The sequence below is a fragment of the Rhipicephalus microplus genome, chromosome 2, assembly GCF_043290135.1.
Source record: "Rhipicephalus microplus isolate Deutch F79 chromosome 2, USDA_Rmic, whole genome shotgun sequence".
Classification (NCBI taxonomy): domain Eukaryota; kingdom Metazoa; phylum Arthropoda; class Arachnida; order Ixodida; family Ixodidae; genus Rhipicephalus; species Rhipicephalus microplus.
In genome coordinates, this window is record NC_134701.1 from 227560489 (window position 1) to 227572648 (window position 12160).

Here is a 12160-nt window from a genome sequence, read left to right on the forward strand (position 1 = left end):
CTGCAAACGTTGCTTATTTATTGTAAGGAACATGTTAAAACTAGTTCAATCAGTGTACAGACGCGTAAAAGTCGAGCGGCTATTGGTGATGGACCCCGTAGCACAGGGGCGCCAGATGAAGGACACTTGGAGGAGAGCACGGCTTTCAGATACTACTGAAAACAGCGGTTGACCAGCACCTTCCGCGGACAACACTGCCCGCTAGAGCGGCGGGCGTCGCGCAACAGCAGCGGCAGCAGTGGCGCATGTGAAACAAACGCGCATCCGCGCGTCCTCCCGCCGCTCGTTCGCTCGCATGTGAAGCAGGCTTAAGTGATTATGTGCACTCTTCTAGAAGGAAAGGGCTGAACACATCTTCGCATAGGCTATACACAGTGGGCCTGTTTAGTTGCCAAATCATGTTTTTCGAGCAATAATGTTAAAAGCAATTCATTTGAAAACTAATCTCACATACTTCTCAGGGGCTATCAAAACGTCTGAATATTCAGAAGTTCAGTATTCCAGAATCGCCAGTAAATTACTTACTTATTTACTGATTTTTGAAGGTCTCAGTGCAGGTGAAAAAAAAAAAAAAGGTGTCAAGTTAGTGTAAGTGGCTCTTTCTATACCTGTAATGGAATGAACTGATGCTGTTATTTCATTTTTTCTTCTTGTCGCTTAAGTAACTGATTTCTGTGCACGACGCCTGTGCTATGTTTTCGTGTGTATTACCCTCCCCTGCATATAATCCGCACCCCCACTTTCAGCTCGTCGAGAAAAAACACTGTCTGTAAGGCCAGTCATAATTCACTCAATGTCGCTGCTCTCGCTAGAGTTATCAAGCATGAGCCGTAGTCCTTACTGTTATGCACAAGGTCATTTTCGGTTCCATCCATGTTGATCGTGATGCAGTATTTCGTAATGCTTTTGTGCCCCATCTCACTTGGACAGTGGCCTCCCATGCAATGCACTTGCAGAATAGGGCAATATCAGGCCTTATGACGCATTCTGCCGGCTTCAAGTCGTATACAAAGTCCTTTGGCCATCCACTTGGCAAAATTCGCTTGACATGCGCTTTGCAGAACTTGTTAAACGACACATCTAGAGAGTGCTTGTCACGGGTCCCGTGAATTCGGGAGGCGATCGCCGGGGTAATTCCAAGGGCTGAAGTATCGGCCCCCCGAACCGCACCACGAAAGCGTGGACAATTTAGAAGTGGTCCTTTTTGGCGTGCCAGCGGACGCCGGCTGTGGCCCAAAGAACAAGTCAGAGCCGAGAGTTGATAAAAAAAACCAAATTATATTCTCAATAATGGCAGATCAAAAACAATACACCAGTATGCTCACTCCACAATAGTTGAGTACAATACGTCACCAATCAAACAACGTACTACACAGTACAATCAGCCACACTCGAAACAACGGATACAGACAACAATACGCACTACAATGCAGTCGCATACATTGAACAACCAAGACACTTAAAGACTAAAGAGATAGAAAACTTATTCAGTCCAAAGTTCTTGGAACAAAAGTCTGGATGATACTCTTCCGAGAATCACTCACTCAAAGTCCAGCGTTGTTGTCGTTCCGCTGCCCCCGAAGTTTCTCTTCCAGGAAACCTCGCGTCTTCAATTGGCCACTCTCCAAGCTTCAACTTCTTTGCCGGAAACACGTCGGCTTCACACATGCAGCTGTTGCCAGGCGTCTTCGCTCGATAGCGGTAAACACACACTCTTGCCTGTAGCTCGAGTCGTCACCCCTCAGGTGGAAATCATCTTCTTTTCCTGCTTTGTCTCTACAGACAAAACCTTCGCCGACTACACGGCGGAATCCCTACGCGCTCTGGCGCTAACTTCCGTCTTCTCCTGCTGTCCCATCTCCGCAGCTCGATTAAATACCTTCCGCGCGAGCTTCCAGAAAGTTCTCATCATTTCGTCGGCGCGATGCGCAGCGAAGGCTGGGGAAAAGCGCGAGACGGTACGAGGGCCGTCCGGGATGAATGACTCAACCCGGCATCACCACGCCCCTTTCCATCTAGAAATTTCGAGGGCTTGCTCGGCCGCCGATGTGGGGTGAGGAGGTTCGTCGGCGAGCCCACGCTTCCGAGGGGAGAGGGTTGCCGCCCGGGGAGTCTTTAGATGTTGTTTTCTCCTTTTTTTTTATTGTTGACCTCGCGGCATCTCTCCCGCGCTTTATCGCGAGAATTTGGCGGCGCGCCCCTTTTGAGCACTCGTTTTGTGACAGTGCTACATTGACATCATTCCACCGGGTGTAATAACTAAGTCAGAGCTGTTGCGTCAGAAGCAGTCCTTCACTTCCTCAATTGTGTGGCCGTGGAACGAGTCAAGAACGAGCATGAACTTCTTTGTGAGCATCGCACTGGGCCTCTTGTCCCATGCCGTCTTGACCCAGTCTATGAACAAGTCGCTGTTCATTCACACATTCTCAAGTAAACACACCACCACACCGGCAGGTAGAGGAATCTTGGGAAGAGTTTTTCTTTTCAGTATGATGTACAGTCACAGTTTCGTGCCGTCGGCGAGGGCACAAAGCAAGACTTTACAGTGCAGTTTCGTGTTTCCACCGGTCAGCATGCTCATCCAACTGCTGCTCATCTTCTCAATGGTTGTGTTCAACGGCGTTTCAAAATAAACAAGAGTTTCATCCGCAATGCTGATTTGCAAGAAAATGTAATCGTGCTGCTTTTTCAATTCATTTGCATATCTCTGGTACTTGAGCAGCTTCTCTTCGTAAGTAGCCTGCAAGTACTGACATATTGTAGTCCGCCGTCTGATTGAGAGGCCTTGGCCCTTGATAAAGCGGTGTAGCCATCCTAGGCTCGCACGGAACCCGTGAGGTAAGCCTTGCTCCCTCGCCGACACGGCATGACCCTTGCTTCGCACATGTTCGATAAACTTTACTATTCGCACCTCCAGCTCAGAGTAGGCTCTGATCTTGGGGCCGCGAAATCGTCTACGGTCGCCTTGCGCAGCTTGTAGGCTGGCTTTTTTCTTTCTCCACTCGCACGCAGGACTCTTACACATTGTGCCGCTTCCTGCTTCACGATTGCCTAATTTCTGTGTGGTGTAATTTTCTGTGTGGTGACCGCCACCGGACGCTACTCATCGACTTAAACTTGGCAAACTGGTCGAGATATAGAGAACAAGCAGTACCAGCATGGTAAAGAGCGCTCACACTCGGCGACAAATTTTTCCTGGCAGCTCTGTAGAAGCAATAGAACCGGAATGCATGCTTGCTAGCGTGCCCAAAAGTAGTGCTCAAATTTACTGATAATATCTAATTTACCTTGCTGAAATAAATACTGCTTTAAATAATATGGAATCCAAACTGTTGCGGGAAGTGTAGGTTAGATACAGGTATTGTTCACTTTCTAAAGATGCCTTCTCTTTCTTTCTATTTCTTAGACAGTGCAATCTTTTTGGCAAGCTCTTTTTTGAAGTAAACGTGGCATCTGTGATGGTGGGGCATGTGGAGGGTGGTGGAGGGTCACTGTGCGGCTGCAAACGTTAAAAAAAGTATACTTGTAATTAGACACTGATGTTTACACTGAACAATCGAACTGTCTCTCCCCAAATGTTTTTGTAAGTGCTTCAATGTTTCAAGCAAGGGAAACCGAAATCGTCCGCAAGCTGCCGTACTACTTGCGGAGCAACACGAATTTGCGGAAACTGCCTCCTTATCTTTTGCTACACTGTTAAGGGGCTTCACGGCACAACAAGCATGCTGTGAAGCAGCACTATAGGATAAACCCTGCGTATTATCCGCATGCCAACTTTGCCACTGAAATGTTGGGGTTTTTAGTTCGGGTTATGCGCACGAAAATATGTTAACTGCATGAATTTTTGCTTTACAGTTTACTCTCTACTTTTACAAAATTCTGAGTCGACAGGCAACGCAACAGGAGATGAAAACTTTTGGCTCCAAGATGACCATCGACTACTGTCAGAGGTACAGCACTTGTCCTCTTACATAAGAATGCCGGCTTCAGTGACATTTTCTCATTTGATGTCATCTCTTCACCTTATTCTTTTCCATATATTCTTTCTTGTTTGTCGTTTTTAGGTACTTCTTAAAGAGGACTACTAAGGTTGATCTTCTACTGCTAATGAAAGAAAAGAACTATTCACTCCATAAGAAATTAGAAAAAAAAACATGTAGAATTAACACAGAAATTATGGTGCTCCATGATGGGCAATATCGCCTATTTGGTTCAATGGCATTAAAGCAATAGAAGTTTGTACATAGATGTTGTTTAGCAGTGGATGTAGTGTAATAGCGTGCAGTACCATGCAGTACAAGTATGTCTTGCTAGCCTGGTTGAATTAGGATAAATTATCATTGCACATGAATTTAATTATGTCAATTGTCAGATACTGATCAGTTTTATTGCACAAAAGCTTTAGTCCATGGTAAACTCAAGTATGATAGCTCTAATGCGCTTATTGCCCCCTTATTTTTTGTGCTTTATTTTTGTTTGCTTAGAACGAACTGTTCACACTTCCTGTAAGCGCTTTCATGATTTTCCCAGTGTATTATACCACAATCTGTGCCAATTTAACTTACACGTATTGTACACTTCCTAACTGCTGCGTGCCATGAACTGCATCTTTCTTGTTTTTTGGTAACGATGTATGATGTCAATTTATACTTACTTATTTCTTGTTTATTTGTTACTCATGTCTCGAGCTTACGTTTTGGCACCTTTCGCCCTTTTACTTGTTGTACATGTCTTTGTTAGCCCCCCTTACTCAATGCCCTAACCAAGGGCCTGTAAGGTACCTGTAAATAAATAAATAAATAAATAACAATATTGTGCTTTGATTCTCATGCCTGTCACAGTATGCTTGTCTGTGTTTGTCACACAAAATATACCACTGCCCCATTCTATGTGACGTTATTCTTAGTGCGGTGTACATGTCTTCATGTCTTGATTGTGGACTAAAAGTGGGAATGGTGTCATGCTTAGCGTGAATATGTTCCGAGTCATTGGCACATTAAACATCACAGGACTGAATCCTCCTTTCAAAATAAGTAATGTAGGCTTGTAACAACTTCCCCTTTTATATTGTGCTATTTGCGGTACTGTGTTACCAGTTTGCCACTGAAACTTATACCCATGTTTGCTACAACTTGTGATCCCGGCTGTGGTGGCTGCATTCCCGATAGAGGCGGAAATGTTGTAGGCCTGTGTGCTCAGATTTGGGTGCACGTTAAAGAACCCCAAGTGGTCGAAATTTCCGGAGCCCTCCACTACGGCGTCTCTCATAATCGTTTGGTGGTTTTGGGACGTTAAACCCTACATATAATAATAATAATAAGGCTCCAACTTGTGTTTCTCATTTGCACCTTTTCATTAGATTAGCTAATTACGGTCGCCGACGGTTTTTTCCGACTCATCAGACACTGCCGAAAAGTGTGAATAATCACTAGTTCGAAAACAAGGATGCACAAATAAAAAAGCACCTTTATTGGCCCAGTGGCCCGGAAAGCTTGCTGGTGCACGTTTTATCAGAAGCACGATTGCAGACGACCAAGTTGTCCTGTTTTTCATTTAGTGTTTGGCCGTTGCTGTAGGTTGTCGGTAGCACTATTACGGCCTGAACTAAATCTGCATTTGATAAGCGAAGTATGGGCAATGTTCTGTCGGAGTCACTGTCCACCTGCCCTGGTTCGAGGACCTGATACACAAAGTCGTTATCTACCAACTCGATGAAAACTTCCAAGCAACATCAGATTGAAGTCGACCGCTTTCGACCTGGTGAAAAATTGTAGATTTTTTCACCACCGTGAGAGCGTTGCACCTCATTTCTTCATTAGTATCGACGGTGGGAATGGAACGGGTAACGTCAGAGCCATTTCAGTAGATCAGGCCTCGCATGTCAAACAAGTAACAGAAGAACAAGACCTAGATCAGGCCTTGCCACAGAAACAATTGACTACGCAAATTCTGAAATGCCAAAAGGCATAGAGTTTTGCACAATAACCTAGAGAGGAAGTTGGTGCTGCGATTGTTGTATACAGTCAAGCCAGACTATATCTAACCTATTTATATCAAATTATCTCGTATATCAAACAATTTCTAAATGCGGTACAGTTACATTGAGAATATATACCAAAAGTTACTGTTACATCGAACGAAAATAGCAACGACAACCGATATATCAAACTCCATGTGCCTCAAAAGTGCCCCAGCAAGATGGCTTTCCCTCGTGTTGGCGGCGGAAACTGCCGGTGCCACCCTGTCGATTGCTTTCCCGACATGAAGCCTGCCTAAGGCAAGTTTGCCAAAAAGTCCCAAGCACCAGAGTGGCTCAATGGTAGAATACTGGGCTGGCACCCAGCGGTCCGGTGCTCAAGCCCCACTGTGTCATTGACTCTAGGTTTTTCTACCGATTTCGTGCGATGTGGTTACGGACACCAAAGGTGGCATTGGCGGCAGACAACTACGGTGGTGCGTGACCCGAATTGTGATCTCATAACAGCTCTCGCTGTAAAAATGATCCTGGGCTGCTTGCAGTGCTTACAGCCAATCAGAGGCCATCATGCTTTCTCTAAGGCGCGTATGCAGTACAAGTGAGCGCCATTTTTTCTTTCATTGTGTTTGTGTGCCTGCTGTTGCCTCTTTTTCTCGACTCCTCATCCAGCATGGTCCGTGCTCTTGGTGTTGCTTGTTGGCGCTCTGTGAACTTTCTTGGTGCACTGTTGTCATGGTTTCTGCAAAGAGGCAGAATTTGCTTTTCGCTGCGAAACTCGAAAGTCATAAATCGAGTCAAGTGTGGTGAGAAAAAGTCCGATGTCGCCGCCGTGTACAAGATTCCAAGGAGAACCTTGAGTACTATCCTGAAGAACAAGGCAGATAGATATCAGAGCCAAGATGAACAAAAGGCCAGGTGTCCGTGGCGCCTGACGTGTGCGAACTGCTTTGTACGAAGATGTCGAAGCGGCTGTTCACCAGTGGTTTGTGGACATTTGGTCGCGAAACATCCTGGTATCCGGCCCCATGATCGAGCAGAAAGTCAAGGACCTTGCTTTCTTGCTTGGCAGGAACGATTTCCAAGGCAGTTCCGGCTGGCTCCAACTGTTCAAAGAATGGCAAGACATCGTTGGCAAAGCAGTTACGGGTGATAGCAGAGCGGTGGACCTGGACAGCATAGACAAATGTCTATGCTGTTGCTTCCAGCTACCTACCGAGCAAACTCAAAAGCGTGGATGGCTGGGGAGCTTTTGAGCAGCTGGCTATTTTCGTGGAACGATGATTGGGTAGGTCAAAATTGCAAGGTGTACCTGCTCGTGGACAATTGTTCATCGCACCACTGCAGTACGACCTTCAGCAACATTGAGCTGTGTTTTTTTGTCCTAAACACTACACTACGTCTGTCCTGCAACCACTGGATCAAGGCATCATATGTGCACTAAAAGCTGGCTATTGAGGCTACTGCAGAACCTTCGTGTCGACAGGAAGCTGAAGATCGACTTGCTCGGAGCTTTTTCTATGCTGGGTAGATTGTGGGCAGATGTCATTAAGGAGACAATCCAGAACTGCCCTGGCATACCGATTTCCGCATGCCTGGGGATGACACCCGAAATTCCGATGAAAGCATTGAAGACACCGCAGGTGTTTCCGTCGAAGTTTGGAGCGAGCTGTCAGAGTTCTCGGGTGCTATCGACATTTGACGAGATTGTCAGTGCGGACGATGATGTCGCCATCATGAGCCAGCTACAAGATGAGGACTACATTGCAGACGTCGGGCCGACCACTAGCCAACGCGACTGCAATGAGCAAATTGACGATGTTCCGGTTACTACATCCTCCGAAGGGATTAATGCACTTGCGTTGGTATGGCGCCGTTGCGTGAATACGGAACGTTGCAGCCTCAGCTGCTCCGACTTGTTGGACAACAAGAAGGCGCGCGTGCTGTCGCAGGCAGCGAAGTCATTGAAACAAAAGAAAATCCGGCATTATTTTGTTCCAAAGTAGGGCACGCAAATAAGCCACCATATTAATAAAGTACTTTAAGTGATGTGCCTTTGTGTCATCAAATCCTCAAAATAAATCAAATATATCGAATTATGCCATATATCAAACTAATAAACGCTTTTTGGCGAGTTCGATATATCAGGGTTCAACTGTACCATTATAGAAATGATAGGAAGTGTAAGCTAGCGAACTGTCAATGAATCTTCTTTTATAGTGTCGATTTCGTTCTTTGTAGAGTATGGGCAGTGTGTGTGATACAAAGCACTCATGCAATGTCTTTGTTGTTCAAAGAGGCTGAAGATCACTACGTGTCTTGGTTTACTGTGATGTTGCAGCTTTACAGGTTGCATTTGACAGTTTTAGTGAAACATTGTGCACTCACAGCTGTGCACAGATGTGTCCCATGCCAGTGCAGGATGTCACAGGAGTCTGCTTGGCAACACTGGGGTGCACCAGACGACATCAAATACATATACCTTGTATACGCAAGTGTGCAGATATTTTGCATTCAAGTACGTGTGTTCATGTATACTCTATCTATTGTTCGTTCGATTCTTCCAGGCAATGCTTCGTGTGTTCTGATCTTTCCATGTTCATATACAATTTTATCTGAGACATTGGAGCATTGAGGACAATGCAGAATTGAACATCAAATTTAGAGCATGTAGGATTTGTGAAAAATAAACTCCAATAGTGATAACCGAGTTTCCCAGCTCGAAATCCACATATTGTCGGTTCAATTGATTTCTCATATTCATCGTTCTCTCTTTTCATGCACTCTCCAGGATAGCCAGCTTGTGCAAGAAGTCGGACGCACTATGCGTCCAGCTGCTTTTTGAAGCACTTGGCGTTGAAGGCTACTACGAGCATGGCTACTGCCACCCGGACCACGTCGTCGAAGCTCCCAAAGGAATTGATTCCTACCCAGTCATCTATTCTTACCCTACTGTAAGTCCGTGAAAACACCAATGTCGAAACCACATATATTGATGCAATTCATACCACATTCTCTATATAAATGAGTTTTAAGATCCCCTTAGATTTCAGTCGTGAAAGTACTGTACTTTTGGAAACGTCACGGCGCACCAAGACAAAGACTGATGAAGAAAATACAGGACTCAGTGCTGTCCCTGTCTGCATGCGCTGTACCGTTTTCGAAATGTTTTACTAACTATACTCCATCTCACCATTACCGTTCAGCATTACCAAAGCTATGGGATGTAAGCAAGCCACACGCTTGCGCAGCAAATGATTGTTCCAGCTACAATTACCTTACAATTCGCAGGGTCGGAGCATTCACACTTGTTTGGTAATTCACATCAGTACATGAAATGTTTATTCTTCATCGCATTTATGTCATACTTCTTCAATTGTTGTATCAGCAACCGCCATTGCTTTGTGCCATCTCAAAATGAAGACAAAGCAAAGGTTATGTTTACTGGTTATTGGCAAAATTAGCTGTTTGTTCAGCTGCACCTGCTGAGCCTAACATGCCAATAATTTGCTAAGGGTTCATCAAAATAGTTATACTCAGTAATACTGTTCAAGCTTCAGTTTGGAACTTGGGGGCCTCACAGCACATGGCGATTACGTGATAAATTTGAGACGGAGTGCACCAGTGGAGTCAAGTCCTTTTTTTTTTTTTTTTTCAGTGCTGCCGTGTGCTCGTTGGTGAACGCCTGTGCATAAGCATTTGGGGGACGCTGAGCAGATGACGCAGCACTGCTGTATACATTGTCAGGGATTTTGGTCCTCCCTGTGTGCTAAGGTGGCCTGTAACCTCCACAGGGCTGAATGGAACTTTTGAGATGGGGTTATATAGATGCAATGAAGCCATTCTCTTCAATATACCATATAGCACTGTACTGAGCCTGTACCGAACTCTTGTCCCTGCCATATTCACTATAATGTGCCTCAAGCTCCCAGTGCTGACTTCTGCACTTTGAGTAGGCATACTAAGGAAACAGCCCTGTTTTTGCAAATGATATGAAATCTTATTGAATCTGAAAAGTAGTAAATGTGACGGCAGAAAAGTGAGCAAGTTGAATGTCTCACGGCACAGATGGCTCGCACAGTGAGACGTCCCCCGCTACGCCACCGATTGCCAAAGAGAGGAAAGACCACTCAACCCCTTTTTATCCGGTTCCCTCTCGGCTGCGTGCCTCAATCACTTTCCACATACAGGGATCCGTGCTTGGGGTCGGGAAGTAAGAGACGTCACGATCTTTTCTTAATCATGGACGCATTTAATTCAATAGCAAGTGCGAATGGCGTACACACATACTGTCCGTGAACGACATCTCTGTTACACGAAATTGTAACACATCAGCAAATACTCACGACACGCGAAACAGGATACATAAGCGAAGTGACGGTGACAATACAAGGGTGGCTCAATACGGAGTAAACACACGACGACACAAATGATAAAGTCATTAATTAATAAAACTGCGCAATGTCTCAATATGCCGCATCCCTTCCCGCAAAGCTAATCTAAATAAGGTGCATAAAGTCCGTATCACAAAAGGTCCATGTTGACGGGGCTTCGGAGTTGGCTGCTCGAGTCGGGGCCCAAGGTTGGTTCTTGGCGTCGACGTCTGGTCTGTCCAATTCGTCAGCGTCTTCTTCATCATCGTCATCTACGTCGTGCCTCTCAGTGATTTCCATCTTAGCCCTCTTTCGCAACGCTCCATTCACTCGCCTCCTATCCCTAACTTTCATTTCTCATCGTACCGTCCTTGCCCCAGTCATCATCTCATCGCCTCTCATCGCTATTTCTTCGCACCGTTATCTTCCTTTTCCATTCCGTCTCTCTACCATCTCGAGCTCATCGCATTGTATCTCCGACTCCCTTCGTATCGTCTCGTAGTCCCTTTTTGTAGGACCCGACTCCGCCCTACCGAGGCACCAAACCAATCGCCACTAAGGACGCGGCATATTTTCTTGTCAGTCGGAGTGTGTCGTCTTCGAAGGCCGCTCCCGCGGCCCACACCAGTAGAAAACCCTCTCCTAAACAAAGCCGAGCAAGTAACAATGTACAAACTCAAGCCTCAGAGAGAGAGATGGGCGAGCTGTCCCAAGACACTTTAATTACGGGCGAACAATGGTCCCGATGCTTCCGACAAAGCCAGTCTCCATGGCGCAATTGGCTTCCGACAAAGTGCGTCGTCTATAATGGCCAACATCCGGAGTTTGCAATGTTGTGCCAAAATGTTTTCGGCCAAACCAATTGTCCCGGTTTCTGGTACTTGATGAGCTGATGTCCAGAACGAGTCTCGAATTCTCCATGCAGCTCGGTGTCTCCCGCCAAATTCTCTGTAGCCGCCGCTTCTTCGTCATTCAATGCCACGGGTGGCCATCCGCGCAGAACGCAGTAATGAGCCCTGCAGCCATGGAGGCACAGGCGCTGCGGCAGGGTCGCATTCCCCGAACCAACAAAAGGTGCTCTGCTGCTCCCCCATGCCACAAATCTGAAGGGTGCGTGCGTATTATTGCCACGGTACACTGTCACACTGTCTGTAGACAACATGGCGCCGCCCGGTCCTCGTGTTTGTGCGGGGGGCGGGGGACGACCCACGAGAACAGTAGAAATAATCCTTCCAGGTACTCCACTCCGGATCGCCCATTCGTTACACTGAAGGTTTTCTTTTCCTTTTTTTTATGCGTGGGTTTAAGGAACGAGCAAAAACATCTTGAAAGGACCGGGGTTCAGTCCGTGTTTGCGGGGACGTCACAATAGCAAGGATGGTTTTAGTAAGTTTCACTGGGGCAAGGCCTTGCAATGTGGTGAAAATTACTAGTGTGAGACAAAACTAATCTAGTAATTATCATAATATTGAATTTGTACATGACAGCTTACATGCATGCTGTGGAACCAAGCATTGTCTGTTGTGCTAACAGCTGTAAAGTCCACAACTGTTGAATTATGTGGAGGATTTTGTTTGTGTCGCACCTTATGTCTAGCCATGGTTCTGGCTGCCTGGCCACCAACTTCTGTTGCTTTATTATGCTATAGACACAGGTAGGGCTACTGATGTAAAACAGATATCTTCTGCCGCTCGTTATTAGAAAAAGAAAAATCGCATACTCCAAAAATGCAAAATGTAACTGCGTCCAACGAGGGCCCTTCAAAAGAAGGGGTAGATGAAAATAAATAGTAGTAGAATATTTTGCGCATTCG

General features: G+C 45.9%; 1 protein-coding gene across 2 annotated transcripts in view; it reads left to right on the forward strand.

Moving 5' to 3' along the window:
• LOC119170333 (KICSTOR subunit 2) overlaps positions 1-12160 on the forward strand; it is a 53482-nt gene that overhangs the window by 24777 nt on the left and 16545 nt on the right. For both annotated transcript variants that reach the window (XR_012886771.1, XM_037421472.2), the window contains exons 7-8: positions 3856-3950; positions 8766-8928. Coding sequence is in view for 1 of the 2 variants with exons in the window: in XM_037421472.2 (XP_037277369.2) it covers positions 3856-3950; positions 8766-8928 (258 nt within the window). In the remaining variant the exon portion in view is untranslated. The remainder of the gene's footprint in view (positions 1-3855; positions 3951-8765; positions 8929-12160) is intronic.